General features: G+C 50.0%; 1 protein-coding gene across 5 annotated transcripts; it reads right to left on the bottom strand.

The window, feature by feature from the left end:
* Positions 1-2,615: 2,615 nt before the first annotated feature.
* On the bottom strand, positions 2,616-16,513 carry Hook2 (hook microtubule tethering protein 2). 5 transcript variants are annotated; one of them, XM_087900426.1, is made up of 22 exons: positions 16,349-16,513; positions 15,787-15,872; positions 15,644-15,716; positions 13,699-13,749; positions 13,519-13,614; positions 13,296-13,363; positions 12,909-12,971; positions 12,504-12,584; positions 12,249-12,409; positions 12,031-12,171; positions 11,160-11,361; positions 9,938-10,048; positions 9,747-9,834; positions 7,015-7,084; positions 6,369-6,506; positions 6,202-6,289; positions 5,971-6,005; positions 4,427-4,509; positions 4,237-4,337; positions 3,256-3,366; positions 3,116-3,187; positions 2,616-3,026 (listed from the first exon to the last, which is right to left on the bottom strand). In XM_087900426.1, exons 1-22 carry the CDS (start codon positions 16,368-16,370, stop codon positions 2,877-2,879), a joined length of 2,091 nt encoding a protein of 696 aa, XP_087756552.1. In that variant the 5' UTR covers positions 16,371-16,513; the 3' UTR covers positions 2,616-2,876. The 5 variants fall into 5 exon arrangements, with proteins under 5 accessions (XP_087756552.1, XP_087756549.1, XP_087756550.1 ...); XM_087900423.1 differs by having other exon boundaries at positions 13,482-13,614; positions 16,349-16,512; XM_087900424.1 differs by having other exon boundaries at positions 4,237-4,340; positions 16,349-16,512.
* Positions 16,514-16,760: the final 247 nt, after the last annotated feature.

The raw sequence follows: 16,760 nt of genomic DNA, 5'->3' as shown, positions 1-16,760 counted from the left end.
CCTGGAACTTTTTGTGTAGACCAGGCTGTCCTCAAACTCAAGAGATCCACCTGCCTCTGACTCTCGAGTGCTAGGATACACCCAGCTTTCTTATTTGTTAAAGGTTTGTTTTTATTTTGTGTACATGTTTGCCTGCTTGTGTATATGTGTACGACATGCAAGCCTGGTACCCTTGGAGACCAGAAGAGGGTATCAGATTCCCAGAACTAGAGTTACTGATAGTTGTGAGTGCCATGTAGGTACTGGAATTGAACCTGGGTCCTCTGCAATAGCAAGTGCTCTTAACCTTGCTTATTTTTTTTCTACCAAACGTGTGTGTGTGTGTGTGTGTGTGTGCACATGGAGTTCAACGGACAACGTTTAGAAGTTAACTCTTTGTTACCATGTGAGTTCCCAGAACCAAACTTGTGTCATCAAGCCTAGTGGCAAGTTCCTTTACCCATTTGAGCCATTTCTCCAAACTGCTTTTTTTTTTTTTCCTTTTAGACAGAGAATGATATAGCCCAGGCTGGCCTTGAACTCACTATAAAGTCAAAGATGACCTTGAATTCTTGATCTTAAAAATTTATGTATTATGTATATAGTGTTCTTCCTGCATTTATCTCTGTAGGCAGAAGAGGGCACCAGATCTCATTACAGATGGTTGTAAGCCACCATGTGGTTGCTGGGAATTGAACTCAGGACCTCTGGAAGAGCAGCCATTGCTCTTAACCTCTGATTCATCTCTCCAACCCTTGAATTCTTGATCTTACCCTTACCTACCAAGTGCAGGAATTTTTCTTTTTCTTTCTCTTCCTTCCTTCTTTCATTCCTTCCTTCCTTCCTTTCTTTCTTTCTTCCTTTCTTTGTGTCATTTTTTGTTTTTTAAGACAGTGTTTCTGTGTAGCCCTGGCTGTTCTGGAGCTCACTCTGTAGTCCAGGCTGGCCTCAAACTGAGAAATCCACCTGCCTTTGCCTCCTGAGTTCTGAAATTAAAGAAAGTCATGTGCTACCACCTCCTGGCTACTTATTTTTTATGTTTTAAAGCTTGTTATATAGTCCTAGATGACCTTAAACTCAACAGCAATCCTACTGCCTCAACCACCTCAGGGCTAGGACCACAGGCGTGGACTGCTACGCTTGGCTTTCCAGGCCTTAACTGAATTGCTCTTAGATGCCGCTGACTTTTGAATTGACAATTAGAAGTTTCCTTGATCACCTCCCTCCCAAATCCCACAAATCAGCTCCCAGTGGCTCCCCAATCTGGACCATGTGTGTTCTTCCAGAAAATGAAGCCAAAATCATACTAACTGGGGTTTTTCCTTCCTCTCAACCACACCACCCAGTCCTAACCACCACCAAACCTGAAAGGCTCTAACCTACTCTCCACACATCAGCGCCCCTCTTCACCCTGGCCAGAGACAACAAACAACACATCACCTAGACAGTGACCTCTGTTCTGGGCTTGTCCCTTCAGCTTTGCCACCTCCTGCATGAGCCACCAGAGAGCACCTACCAACACCCAAGTTTGTCACATGCTTCCTCCGAGTCTTCTAGGGCTCTTCCCCCACTTAGAACCAAAGTGAACGTCCTCGCACTGTCAGCGAGATCCTAAGGACCTCCCTTCCCTCACTTCTTCCTCACCCGGTTCCAGTCTCTGCCCCCCAGGCAAGCTCTCAGCTCAGGGCCTTGCACATGACATGCTAGTACCTCTGTCTGGTCTGTCCTTCCCTAGGTGTCTAGATGGGTACCCTAGCCTCTGATTGATTATATGCTTGCTTAAATGATATTGCCTCCTAGCCAGGCCTGCCTTCCTGGACCTCTTTTTTTTTTTTTTTTTTTTTTTTGAAACTCACTGCTTCTGACTAGGCTGACTGGCCAGTGTGCTCTCAAGTTTGATCTGTCCCCAACCCCTCAAAGTGGGGATTACAGGCACATGCAGCCACCATCAAAGGCTTTTGTAGTTGGTGGAGATTAAACTCAGCTCATGCATGATTAGACAGAGCAGTCTCCCAGCTTCTTAAAACAATAACAACAAAAACTCTAGCATTCTCATCTGTCATTGTGTTACTGGTCACGCATACTTTATTAGGATTGAAAAGCTGGAGCTGGACAGTGGTGGCACACGCCGTTAATCTTCACACGAGGGAGGCAGAGGTAGGCGGATCTCTGTGAGTTAGGCCAGCCTGGTCTACAGACTGAGTTCCAGGACAGCCAGGGGGAGAAACCGTGTCTCAAAACAAAATAAAACAAAACAAACACGCAAAAATCCCACAAGAATGCAAGACAAGAACCTGGAGAGATGGCTCAGTGGTTAAGAGCACTGGCTCCTCTTCTAGGGAACCAAGATTCAACTCCCAGAACCCACACGGTGGCTCACAACTATCCTTAACTCTAATTCCAGGGATCTGATGCCTTCTTTTGGCCTCTGTAAATACCAAACACATATATAGTACAAAAACACACACAAGGGCAAAACACTCAAACACTCATATATGTAAAAAAAAAAAATGTTGAAAGGAAGGAAGGAAGGGAGGGAGGGAAAAAAGAATGCAAGACAAGACAAGGCTTTCTTAGAAACAACAGTCTGTGTCCCTAGCCCACTTTCTATTTCTTACCATGGTGTTCAGAGTCCATTCACGATAGATTTAAAATCTTTATTATTTTCAAATATAAAATCAGGCTCTTCCCAGGTAGTATGAGACCCAGAAGAAGAATCAAGGATAAGAATCACATTGCTAAAAAGGATTGGCCTGCACCACCTGCTACCTGCCTCTCCCCTTCTCTCCCATCTAAGGAAGCAAAGGGCAGAAGTCACAACTCAGTCAAGGTCAAGGCCCCAAGCTGGGTACCACGTGAGCTGGAGGACTCCAGCAGGCAGCAGGAGTTGAAATCTGTCAATGCTTGTCAGTGGGGCGAAGGCTCAGAGAAGCCAGGCGTCCCAGGGGTCCTCGGCGTGCGTTGGTGGCCAGTCTTTGCTGTGCCAGGAAGGACTGGGCATGGGCAGGAGCCTGCTCTTCCCCAGCCCGTTGCTCCAAGGCCATACCCTAGAGAGATGGTATGATTGACAGGGTGTAAGTGAGCCTACCTAAGCCGTGTGAGCCTGACACACCGCCCGTGGAGGTAGCCCGCTTACCATGCTGTACCAGGCACTGATGAGCAGCTTTTCCTCCTGCTCCCGCTGACTCCGACTCTTCTCATAGTCCATCTGCCAGGAAAGCAAGAGTCAGGGGCTTGGGTGTGCTGATGGCCGCCTGGGGGCGTGAGGATACCTACCTCCAGGTGCCGTATTCGCATGTTCCGCTCCCACAGCTGTTTCCTCAGGGTTTGGAGTTCCGGGGACACCCCAGTGGGTGGCCGCTGCTTGGGTTCCAGGGTCTGAATGACCTGGGGATTAGAAAAAAAATTAGAGAAGAGTGAGCTTGATTATAATGACAGTGACTTTTTGAAGTCCTGGGGACTGATTGAATTTAAGGCCTCACACAGGCTAGGCAACATAGTTCTACCACCAGCATGATTCTGTTTTGTTTGAGACAGGGTCTCATTCAGATCAGACCTCAAATTTATGATTCTCTTGCCTCTGAGTCACAAGGTGCCACCACACCTGGATCTATTTCCTTCTGTCTGTCTGTCTGTCTGTCTGTCTGTCTGTCTGTCTATCATCTATATGGGACAAGGTCTCAGTATGCAGTCTGGTTGACCTCAAACTCATGGAGAGCTACCTGTCTCTGCCTCCCTAGTGCTAGAATTAAAGGAGTATATCACTATGCCTGGTTCTTTATTTTTCACTCCACCTAATCCTGCAGAATAGTTGGGAATAGAGACTTGAACCACCCAGACCTCCTCTTTGGCTTTTATGTGATATATTTACTTATTTTTAGGAATGCTAGTGACTGAACCCAGGGTCTCCTGCCTGCTAAGCAAGTATCATGAGTGATCCCCTGGCTGGTAGATCATAGACAAGCACCCTATCACTTAGCAATGTTTCCAGCACCTCACTGGTAGATCTGAGACAGAAGTTCTACCACTGAGCTATGGCCCAGAGCTTCTTTGCAGACCCCCTTGACACACTGAAGTACAAAGACTATGACAGTCCATGGCTGCAGCACCATGCAGACGCCTAGAATATGACATGGTGTGGTATAATGGGTTTGAATGCAGAGGGCAGGGATGTACAAACTGCCAGATGTGAACTGATGGGAAGCACAAGGAGCAGGACCTGAGGCGGGCGGATAGCGGGACACCTAGCATCCTTACCGTGCGAGCCTTGTCCACATAGCGGCGGTAGCGCTCCTCCATGGCCTGCAAGTCTGCGTCCTTCTTCTGCAGGCTGTCCTGCAGCTCCTCAATCCGACGAGCTGCTGAAGAACAAAAAGGTCTCTAAGTTCCGAGCTGCACGCTGAGCTCCCTCTAGCCCTGGCTACTGCTGAACCCCAACCCCACTTACTATTGTTGTCAGTAGGAGGCTCCAGCTCCTCAATGTATTCTCGTTTCCTCTGCAGCTCCAGGTCAGCCTCATGCAGCTTCTGCCTGCGGGCATGGGAGAAGTGGATAGTCTTGGGCTGGCATCTCTGTCTGCCCATCCATCCATCCGTCCGTCCATTCATCCCTCAATCCATCCACCTGTGGTGTGGGGATATAACCCAGGGCCTTGTCCATGCTAGACAAGTGCTCTGCCATTGGGCCACACCCCAGTATCTCACTGAACTCTAGACTGATGCTCTACAGCAGAGACACTCCTGGCCCACTGGCTTCTCTTTCGTCCTAGTGGTATCCCAGCAAATCAGAAGCTTCATTATGGCCAAGACCTCCTGCCCTGCCTAACTATCTCCCCAATCCATGGTCCTCAAGTTGGTCTGGTCCTCGTCACCTTTCATCCCTGGCCATTCTTGTCCACTTTCAACACCTCCATTTCATTCTAAACCCAGCAGTCAAGGTTGGTGGGTTTTTTGTTTGGTTGGTTTCTGTTTTGTTTTTTAGGATTTATTATTTGTTATGTGGGGGGGGTTGAGTGTAAGCCACATGTGTCTGTGTACCTGGGGAGGGGAAAAGAGGGTGTTGGATTCCCTGGAACTGGAGTTACAAGTGACTGTGAGCCACATGACATGGGGACTGAGACTCAAACTTGGCTACTCTGAAGACTAGCAAGTGAGCTTAACTGCTGAGCCATCTCTCAAGGCCCAGGGTGATCCCTATTTGTTACTTCTGTGGCACTAAGGATGGAACCCAAAAGTCTTGTGTATACTAGACTAGTGATCTACCACTAAATCAGAGACATGCTTGGCTGGGGCTTTGCTCGTAGAACCCCATTAGGGCGAGGTGGTCTGCTCCCCCCCATGTGCCTTGCCCTCAGCTTGAGACAGTAACCCAGGATGGCCTTGAACTCCTGTCCCCCTCCTCTCTTCTGAGTGCTGGAATCACACACCATTATCTCCTACTTTTTCTTTTCTTTCTTTCTTTTTTGTTAAAAGACTTAGCCATCTCTCCAGCCCCTCCTACTTTTTCTAAAAGAGATTCTGAGTCAGACCTAATGGTAATGCTAGGAGGAAGGTTGAGGCAGGAGGACTACAAAGCCTCGGCCAGTCTGGGCTAAGAAAACTTGTTTCATAATTTAAAAAAAAAAAAAAGGAGGGGTTAAGATCACTCACTGTTCTTGTAGGGGACCCAAGTATGGTTCCCAGCACCTAGATGGTGGCTCACAGCTGTCCTGTAACTCAAGTTCCAGGGGATGGGAACCCTTCCCTGAACACCACGGGCACGTGTGGTACATGCAGACAAAACACTCATACACATAAAAAATAAATTAATCAATTAAGGCAAACAAAGGTTTGTACTTGAGAGCAAGGCCAGCTTCAGTCACACGACAGTCCGACAGCCCGTATCAAAACAAAGACTGTACTTGACCTGAGCTGACGGGACCTCCTCACCCACAATTCTCCACACCTTAACCCACTGGTTCCCACCCCAGGAGTGACGGCTCTCCGCACTTACAGGTGATCTTCCAGCTTCCTCTTCAGCAGGGTGGGCTGGGGGAGAGAAGCAGCAGGGAGTGAGGGGCGGGGAACAAGGTCTGAAAACCTGTGTGGTAACGATGGGGTGCCTCCCTGGGCCGTGGTACTCACAGTGGCCTTCATAGGGCATCAGGCAGCAGTGGGGTGGGGAGAAAGGAAGATTACTGGGGAGCACTAGGGGGGGCCAGGCAGGGAGGAGGTGGACACTCACATCCTCAGCCTTGCCCCCCTGCTCCTGCAAGGCCTTCTGTAGATCTTCCACCTGGACCCTCAGCTCAGACAGCTGTTGCTGGTTCAGCCTGATGGGGAAGGGTGCTTAGTACCAGCGCGCAGTCGCCTGTAGATCTCCCTTCCAAACAAGCTGACTAGGGCTCTTACCGGTGCTGCGTCTCCAGCCCATGGCGTGCACGGTTTGCCTCCTCCAGGTGGCGCTGCAGCTCCTCCTGTCGCTCCCGGTCCGCGGCCTCCTGCTGGCGTAGCCGCTTGTTTTCCAGCTGGAGCCGCAGGAGCGTCTCTCTGAGAATAGGGAATAGGGCTGAGCTCCTAGAGGACCCATGAGGTGAAACTCTGGGCTGATCGCTGCCTTGGAAAGAGCCCAGCCTGACTTGGGGTGGGAGTACTGAGGACCAGGCTCCAGTGGCTCAGGCTCTGGGGCTGACCTGGGCACGATGGAAGGGGCTCCAAAGAGGCGCTCTGGTTGGGCTGGGGAGGATTAGAACACTTGAACCCGCTGTGGAAACAGTAAGCGCTAGGTGGGAGTGAGCAGAGCAGGGTAAAAGGAACTGAACCTAGCAAGGACTCCAGTGAACCAGGGCAGGAACCTAAGTCTCAGGTCAAGTAAGCAGAGCCAAAATGTAGGAATTTTGCCTCCGGAGCAAAGTCACGTGGGTTGAACTTTATTTGTGCACTGAAAAGCCTCTGAAGGGCCTTTGAACCAGTAGAGCAGGGCAGGAACACCAAGAGAGTGGGGCTGAGGAAGAGTCTACCCTGGATGGGTCCAGAACCTCACGAGGTCCCAGTATACCTGAGCTCTGCAGGCAGGATCTCTGCTGCTAAGTTTTCCAGGCCAGAAGAAGTAGGATCCAACGAGAAGTCTGAAGAAAACAAAAAATCTTCAGGTTTCTGCTGCACACACGGTCTCTATTCCTGGGTTCTCTTTTCAAGAGTCATCTCTGAGGACTAAAATACAGCCCCAGACAATCTTACCAAAAACAATCTACAGATTCAACGCAATGCCCATCAAAATCCCAACAAAATTCTTCAAAGACCTCGAAAGAACGGTACTCAACTTCATATGGAAAAGCAAAAAAGGGGCTGGAGAGATGGCTCAGTGGTTAAGAGCGCTGCTTGCTCTTCCAAAGGTCCTGAGTTTAATTCCCAGCAACCACATGGTGGCTCACAACCATCTGTAATGAGATCTGGTGCCCTCTTCTGGCCTGCAGGCATACATGCAGAATACTAAGAATACTGTATACATAATTAATAAATAAACCTTAAAAAAAAAAAAAGAAAGAAAGAAAAGCAAAAAAATCCAGGGTAGTCAAAACAATCCTGTATAATAAAAGAACTTCTGGAGGCATCACAATCCCTGACTTCAAACTCTACTACAGAGCTACAGTACTGAAAACAGCCTGGTATCGGCATAAGAACAGACAGGAGGACCAATGGAACAGAAGACCCAGATATTAATCCACACATATTTGAACACCTGATCTTTGATAAAGACGCAAAAAAAATCAAATGGAAAAAAGAAAGCATATTTAACAAGTGGTACTAGCATAACAGGATATCAACATGTAGAAAAATGAAAATAGACCCATATCTATCACCATGCACAAAACTCAAGTCCAAATGGATCAAAGACCTCAACATAATGCCAGCCACACTGAACCTTATAGAAGAGAAAGTGGGAAGTATACTTGAATGCATTGGCACAGGGAACCACTTCCTAAATGTAACCCCAGCAGTATAGACATTGAGAGAAACAATTAATAAATGGGACCTCCTGAAACTGAAAAGCTTCTGTAAAGCAAAGGACACAGTCAACAAGACAAAACAACAGCCTACAAAATGGGAAAAGATCTTCACTAACCCCACATCAGACAGAGGTTTGATCTTCAAAATATACAAAGAACTCAAGAAATTGTACACCAGGGACTGGAGAGATGGCTCAGAGGTTAAGAACATAGCCTGCTCTTCCAAAGGTCCTGAGTTCAATTCCCAGCAACCACATGGTGGCTCACAACCATCTGTAATGGGGTCTGGTGCCCTCTTCTGGTCTGAAGGCATACACACAGACAGAATATTGTATATATAATAAATAAATAAATTATTAAAAAAAGAAATTGTACACCAAAAGATCACATAATCCAATAAAAAAAAATGGAGTACAGGGGGCTGGAGAGATGGCTCAGAGGTTAAGAGCATTGCCTGCTCTCCCAAAGGTCCTGAGTTCAATTCCCAGCAACCACATGGTGGCTCACAACCATCTGTAATGGGGTCTGGTACCCTCTTCTGGTCTGCAGGCATACACATAGAGAGAATATTGTAAACATAATAAATAATTTTTTTTTTTTTGGTTTTTCGAGACAGGGTTTCTCTGTAGCTTTGGTGCCTGTCCTGGAACTAGCTCTTGTAGACCAGGCTGGCCTCGAACTCACAAAGATCCTCCTGCCTCTGCCTCCCGAGTGCTGGGATTAAAGGCGTGCGCCACCACCGCCCGGCTAATAAATAAATATTTAAAAAAAAATGGAGTACAGACCTAAACAGAGAACTCTCAAAAGAGGAATCTAAAATGGCTGAAAGACACTTAAGGAAATGTTCAACATCCTTAGTCATCAGAGAAATGCAAATCAAACAACTCTGAGATTCCATCTTACACCTGTAAGAATGGCCAAAATCAAAAACACTGATGAGGGTGGGGGAGGGAAATGGGATGAGGTAGAAATTTTTAATAAAACAACAACAACAACAAAAAAAACACTGATGACAACTTATGCTGGAAAGGTTGGGGTGGGGGGAAGGGAACACTCCTGCATTGCTGGTGGGAATGCAAGCTGGTACAGCCCCTTTGGATGTCAGTGTGGCAATTTCTCAGAAAACTGGGAAACAACCTTCCTCAAGACCCAGTAATACCACTTTTGGGTATATATCCAAAGGATGCTCAATTGTGCCACAAGGACATGTGTTCAACTATGTTCATAGCAGCTTTATTTGTCATAGCCAGAAACTGGAAACAATCTAGATGCCCCTCGATCGAAGAATGGATAAGGAAAATGTGGTACCTTTACACAATGGAGTACTACACAGCAGAAAAAAAATAATGACAGCTTGAATTTTGCAGGAAAATGAATGGAGCTAGAAAACATCATTTTGAATGAGGTAACCCAGACACAGAAAGACAATTATCACATGTACTCACTCATAGGTGATTTTTAAACATAAAGCAAAGAAAACCAGCCTACAAACCACAATCCCAGAGAACTTAGACCACAATGAGGACACTAAAAGAGATTTACATAGATCTAATCTACATGGGAAGTAGAAAGTAGAAAAAGACAAGATCTCCTGAGTAAATTGGGAGCATGGGGACCTTGGGGGAGGGTTGAAGGGGTGAGGGGAGAGGCAGGGAGGGAAGCAGAGAAAAATGTAGAGCTCAATAAATATCAATAAAAAATATATATAAAAAACAACAACAACAACAACAACAAAAAAAGTACAGCCCCAGACCACCCCCAACCCGGATCTGAACCTCACCAGCCTGAGTCAATCCCCTAGGCTGCAGCTGGGCACAGCGGAGCTCCTCATTGGCCTCCCTCAGAGAGTCTCTCTCCGTCAACAGCCGCTACAGGGACAGAATGCACGATGCCGATGCCAGTTGGACCTCCTGGAAACTGGGCTATCCTAGGACACAGGGTAGAGGCTGGGCTGCAGGGCTGAGGCCTTACCTCCTTCTCCTTGGTCACCAAGTCACACTTTTCCTCCAGGTTTCGGCATTCAAACAGCCACTTCTCAGCCTTCATGGCCTCTTCCTGCCACTGGCCTTGCAGCTCTTGCACCTGCAGAAGTCGAGTGGGCCTGAGACTCAGCGGATAAGAACACTTGCCACTGAGCCTGACCGCCGGCCTGAGCTCAGTCCCTGGAACCCACAGGGCAGAAATAGAAAACCAGCTTCGGCAAGGTGTCTTCTGAACCCCACTCACACACACACAAACTCTCACACAAAATCAGTAAAACGTAGCTTAAGAAGGGAAGTTGGAGGCTGGAGAAATGGCTCAACAGATAAGAGCACTAGCTCCTCTTTTCCAGAGGATAGGGGTTCAAGTCCCAGCATCCATGTGGCAGCTCACAACTGTCCCTAGCTCTGGTCCAAGGGGACACCCTCTGGTCTCCATGAGCACAGGCACACATGTGGTACATAGACACACATGCAGAGGAAACGCCCATACACATACATTTTTTGTTTTGTTTGTTCTTGTTTTTCAAGTCAGAGGTTTTGTGTGTGTGTGTGTGTGTGTAACGGTCTTGGCTGACCCGGAACTCGATCTGTAGACCAAGTATGCCTTTAATCTCAGCACTTGGGAAGCAGAGGAAGGCGGACTCTGAGTTCGAGGCCAACCTGGTCTACAAGATCTAGTTCCAGGATAGGCTCCAAAGCTACATAGAAACCCTGCTTCAAACAACAATAACGAGAGAGAGAGAGAGAGAGAGAGAGAGAGAGAGAGAGAGAGAGAGCTGGGAGTGGTGGAGTACAGGAGTACATCTTCAGTCCTAGAACTTGGAAGGCAGAGGCAGGTGGATTTCTGAGTTCGAGGCCAGGCTGGTCTACAGAACGAGTTCCAGGAAAGTCAGGGCTACACAGAAAAACCAGGCGGAAAGGGGAGGAGTGAGGACAGCAGAGATAGGAGGGGTAGCAAAGGAGCCGCAGAAGAGGGGGTAGAATCCTTAGAGGGGGGAACCATAAGAGGGGGTAGGTCTAGAAGGGACCTAGTGGTGCCCAGAAGTTGGGAGGAAGACTGTTGAGGAGAAGTGGGGCTTACAAACCCAGCCCGAGAAAGGGTGCATCTAGAGGGCATGGCCTTGGAAAACAAGAGGGAGGCTGCAGAGCTGTGCTGGGAGTGGACCATAGCGATGAGCCCAGCCGTTAAGGGATGGTGCTACCTGCCTTACCTGCCTGCGCTGAGTCTCGAGCTGGGCACGCAGGGATCCCGCACGGCGCAGCTCCTCTTCCAGCTGGCGCGTGCGTTCCGCATGGCCCGCATTCCGCTCCTCCAGCTGCCGCACCTGCCGCCTGAGCTCCTGCAGCTCACCCAGGCGGCTCCGGCAGCTGTTCAGAGTGGCCTCCAGCTGCCTTGCACGTTCGGAGGACTGTCTGAGAGAGGCATAGGAAGTGGAAATTTCAGAAGGCAACTGGGATGTTGGGCAGGGAAGGGTTTCAGCCCGAGGGATTCGGGTTCGAGGTGAAGGTAGTGAGGTTTGTAGCTCTGGTTAGGGGTCATTACGGTAACAGGTTATAATGGAGAGGTTCTCAGGAGCGGAAGTGCACAAACATGGAAGAGCTATAGGGCAGCAAAGGAGTAATAAGGACACTCTGGAGTCATGGGGGAGCTGTGAGGAGTCTTCAGAGGCAAGGTGGGATGTTCTCTGGGTGTGTCAACATTCTAAGAGTATATAGGGTTAGAGGAGAGGTCTTTGGGGATACAGAAAGCACAGCAGGTTCACAGGGAGCTGCGATGATACATTCTTAGAGGCCATCCTAGAATCCAGCGGCATGACGGGATCCAAATGATACCCTGGAGTCTGGAGAGTATTGCATGGAGGGGCTAATGACACTGTAAAACCAAGGGGGCTCCATGGATCCAGGAGGTCTCTCTAAAGGGGGCCCTAGTGGGCACTGTGTGGTTCAGGACGGCGTGTTGAGCCTAGGAGGTATGATGTATAAATCTACTTAGCATTTGGGAGCTGGAGGTACCATAGCACTAGAGAGCAGTCTGTGCCGATGGTGCAGGTATGTGGTGTGCATTCAGGACCTGCCACCTACCGAAGCTCATCCATCTCATCCTTTAGTGCTTGTGCCTCTTGGGATAGGCTGGTCAGCGCTTGGTTCCGTTGCTGCAGCTCAGTGACCTCGCGCTCCAGCTCCATACAGCGCAGCCGCTCATCTTCTCGGCTGCTCTCCAGCCTGGGGTGTCAGGGCAAAGACATCAGAAGGATGCCCGTGGGCGCCAGTGCCCTGGCCCCGAGCCCCGCTGATCACACCTGAAGTTTTCCTCCTGTAGCTGCTCGAGCTGTGACTGCAGGAGCAGCAGCTTCTTAGCAGTGAGGCCGGGGGCACTCTCCACTTCCGCGCGGCCCACCCGCTCCCGGAGGGCAGCATTCTCTTGCGCCAGATTCTGTTTCTCCTCTGAAAGGAGTACAAGCTGTGGGTGGGGGAGACGGGTGAAGTGGAGCATGAACCAGGTTTTTGTGTAGGTAGGTTTATGCAAGTGGCCCTGTTCCCTCAGCCTCACCCACCTGCCGCTCCAGATCTAGGCAGTGTTGTTGAAGTTCATCACCCTCCTCCACCTCCTCACTCAGGAAATAGTATCTTCGGGACTGAGGAGACGGACAATGGGTGGGAGATGAAGGACTTGGGGATCCAGTCAGAAGGGAGGGAGGAGAAAAGCTGTGATTTTCAGGGGCCCTGGGGAAGGGTCAAGGAAGCCCAGGATCTAAGAGTGGGTTGGGGTCCTAAGAGAATGGAAGAAGAGTAATTTTCTAACCCCTGAGATGGGGCAAGGGAAGAGGCTAAGACCAGAGAGACAGGGATGGTCGGTTAAGTTGAAGGATAATAAGCCCTTTATCAGATGCTCCTGAACCAGGAGGATCTAAAGTTCACCATTGCTGCCGGGACTACACAAGGACAAGCCTTTCCATTACCTGTGTATCAAAGTTCCCATAAGTCTCCGCTGACAGCGAATCAGGAGTGTCTTTTGTCATGAGCTGCGGAAGGGGGCACTGTGATGAGCTAGGCTGGCTGATAGAGCCTTCAGAACTTCTACACATCAGCCTAGGGACCTCCCTCCTGCTCCTCTCCGAGGCTAGTTTAGCCACATAACTCCTGCTCAGAGGCTCCCTCCAGTGCAGAAAAAGGCCAATACTTCTGAGGCTACAGGGTTCGGACTTACAGCCGACATACACTGGTCTGGAACCGCTGACTTCCGGGCAGAGGCCAGACCTTACCAAGCAGGGCAAGGGCTGGGCCCAGTTGCCCAATGTCCCCTCCCCTGACACTTCTGGACTGCCACAGGGGATGCCCTCACCCACCTCCTGGATGGCTTCCATCACTACATGTTGAACAGATTCCTCCAGTGTCATAATTCTCTGGATATACTCTGAGGACAAAGGCGGAGGTGAGAGGCTGTACGTAGGGATGGATGGGCAAGGGAAGAGCATCCCCCCAGGTGTCCTCTGGGAGCTCTCTGGCTTCCTCCCCTCTGGCCCTCCTCATACCCTGTTTTTTCTCACAACTGATAGCACAGCCCAGTACCAGCTGAAGCAGTTTGCCGAGCTCTGCAGGATCTGAGAACTCGCCAATGAGGCTCACATCTGGAAGAAGCTGTTCCGATACGGGATGTCCCAGAACCTGAGAACACAGACAGGAGACGTCAGGGCTCACAGACCGAACTGTCTCCCAGCCCAGCCCCCTAAGCCCTTTGCAGTTACTCACATCCTTCGAGTATTCCATCAAGCTCTGTAAGATCTTCTCCAGTTTCCGGACCTGGTGAGGCCAAGGAGTTATCTATGCATGGAGCCTAAAGTATGGCTCCCAAATCCGTTCTCACTTCCTCCCCACACCCTGCCTCAATTTTCTTTCGCTGCTTATCCCCTCGTTGTTTGGTCTTGTTCTAAGTATCCTTCCCTAGGGCTGACTTGCACTGCCTGTACTCAGTGTCTACCTGCCCATCTTTATCCACAAGTCCCAGAACCCAATGGCTTTTTGATACCTGGCACTACCAACAACATCATCTCTCACTTGGATGCCTGTACCCACTGCTTCTCATCTCCCACCTGTGAGTGTGTGGGGAGGGGTAGGAATTCTGGAGATCAAACCCAGGGCCTTAGGTATGGTAGACAAGGGCTCTTCCACGGAGCCATGCTTCCTGCCCTCAATGCTGGATTCTGGGCTATCTGTGGCCCTCTGAGCTGCATTCCCAGCCCTCATCTATTCCTGCTGTCCACACTGCATTCATTCCTCCACAAGCAGCTAGGGGGAGCTTCTAAAGGGCTGGGTCCAGGCTGTGTCTTTCTTTTGCGGAAACCATTCCCTGCTTTCCATAGTACTTAAAGTAGAATTACTTGCAAGGCATGGAAACCTTTAAACCCAGCACTTGGGAGGCAGAGCCAGGAGGATTTCTGAACTGGAGGCCAGCCTGGTCTACAGAGCAAGTTCCAAGACAGCCAGGGCTACACAAAGAAAACCTGTTTCAAAAAAACCAAACCAAACCAAACAAACTATTTTGCCTTCCTGACCTGCTGGGCCTTTGGTGATCTAAGTTCTTCAGTTCTTGATCTATTCCTCTTTCTTCTGACCTCTTCACTCTTCCTCACTCAGTTCATTCCCACTCTAGGCATTCTGCAATCACTGTTCCCTGTGCACGCAAAACCCCTTCTCCAAGTATAACATGGAGATAAGACCATCTCAAGAAAGCACCTACCCACCTCCTGTTGTCTTTTATTTGTTTTTTGAGAGGGTTTCTCTCTGTGTATCTCTGGCTACCCTGGAACTCACTTTGCAGACCATACTGGCCTTGAACTCACAGAGACCCACCTGCCTCTAGCTCCCAAGTGCTGGTATCAAAGGCATGCGCTATAGCACCCACTTTTTAAAATTACTGTGTGTGTGTGTGTGTGTGTGTGTGTGTGTGTCCATGCCTGCAGAGGTCAGAAGTGTGAGATTCCCTGGGGCTAGAGTTACGGGGGGTTCAGAGCTGCCTGATATCTGTACTGGGAACTGAACTCAGGTCCTCTGGAAGAGCAGGATTCATTCTTAACCACTAAGCCATTCCTCCAGCCCAACTTTGTTTTTTGAAACGACATCTCTCATGGCTCAGGGTGGCTTCTGACTTGCTGTATAGCCACCAAGGTTGACCTTGAGCTCCTGATCCTCTTGCTTCCTAAGTCCTGGGATCCCACGTGTGTCACACGTCCTGGCTACCACCTCCACTACAGCCCCCGCTACTAGAGATGGAACCCAGGATCTTGGGTAGGGTGGGAAAATTCTCTGTTGTTGAGCTATATTTCTGGCGCCCCTTTTAAAGTTTTGAGACAGGAGCTCAATAAGTTGCCCAGGCTGAGAACTTGCCATCCTCCTGACTCAGCATACCTGAGTCAAAATAGCTGGGATTGCAGGCATTTGCCACCATACCTCTTGGAAGTTAACATCTGTTTGTGTATGTGCTTTTTGCCCACATCACAAGAATGATGGCAAGCTTTTGTCTTACTGTGGGTGCTCGGTATAAAGAACAAAAATAGCTTGCTGATGATCAGACATCTGGCCCTTTTCCTGGAAGGTCTGCCTGTCCATTATGCAGGACCTGTGTCTAACTGTCCCTTTACGATCACCTCTTATATTCATCCTTTAGTTATTCCCTAGTCATGAGTCCACCTGTCACCTTCAACCTCCAGCTGGGACTTGGGTCCTCTGAGATGCCCTGGAGCCATGTGTCGTTGAACCAGGAAGGGTCTCTAGGGGCAAGAAAAGTGTGATGAGCTGACTGGGGAGTCCCTCGGGATCCTCCCACTCAGCCCCACTCACATCTGATTCAGCACATGGGCTATGGCGAGTCCGCTGCTCAGATCCTGGGGACTGGCACAGGGGGGTGGAACTTGGAACGTCTGCAACTAAAGGGGGCCGGAAGGGGCAACAGGAAAAATCAAGATATGACACTCTTCTTTTGCAGACTTTGCCCCAACCACTCAGACACCTCCAAGGGTTGGGAAGGCACTAGTCTGTAGCTCCATAGCTCCACCACGACAACTCTGCGGGGGCGTGGCTTCTACATACCTGGGCATGAGGGGGCGTGGCCTCATTTCACCTAGTCTGACAAACCCTGCAAGCCTAAGTCAGGGAGTTACCATGAGTCACCTGTTCCCCACAGCTGACATGTGACCAGCTCTGTGCCCCAGAGGGGCGGGGCCTCACCTGTTCTTGCCTCTCAGGCCTGCCCACGTGACAGGGGCAGGTGGTCAGGTCAGAGTCCAACGGCCCAGCAATCCTACGACCTATTCCTCCTTCCAGCCCCAAGACAGGAGAGAAGACCAAGACAGGGCGAGAAGAGAGGACACACACCTGACCCAGCCCCGCCCCCCAGACCTACCCAGGTGAGCAGAGACCCGCATAGCTCGGCCTTGTCCACACTCATGGCTCCGGATCGAATTCGATCCGGGCCAAGAAGCCCCGGCGCGCAGCAGCAGCCTCCGGGTCCGCCACCAGCGAGAGCCCGAAGCCCAGACCTCCCGCTCGGCCTAGAGCGCCGCCCCGCTCCACCCCGCCCCCTAGGCAAGGCTCCGCCCCAAACACGTGATCGCTTCCAAATGCGATCTCCTGCCTCTCCGCCCCTTCGCCATCTTGGCTGCGGGACGCAGGCTGCCCCTCGTCCTGCCGCTAGGTGGCAGTTTGGCCCAGCCGTGCTGACGGGGAGTGGTGGCCTCGTTTCCTCGTGGCCTCTCCTGAGGCGGAGTGGTCCTCATGATCCTTCTAAGGCGGATCTACCGCACCCAGTGTCAGAA

This window comes from Myodes glareolus, chromosome 22, assembly GCF_982192425.1.
Source record: "Myodes glareolus chromosome 22, mMyoGla1.1, whole genome shotgun sequence".
Taxonomy (NCBI): Eukaryota; Metazoa; Chordata; class Mammalia; order Rodentia; family Cricetidae; genus Myodes; species Myodes glareolus.
This window is presented reverse-complemented; position numbering and strand designations above follow the sequence as displayed.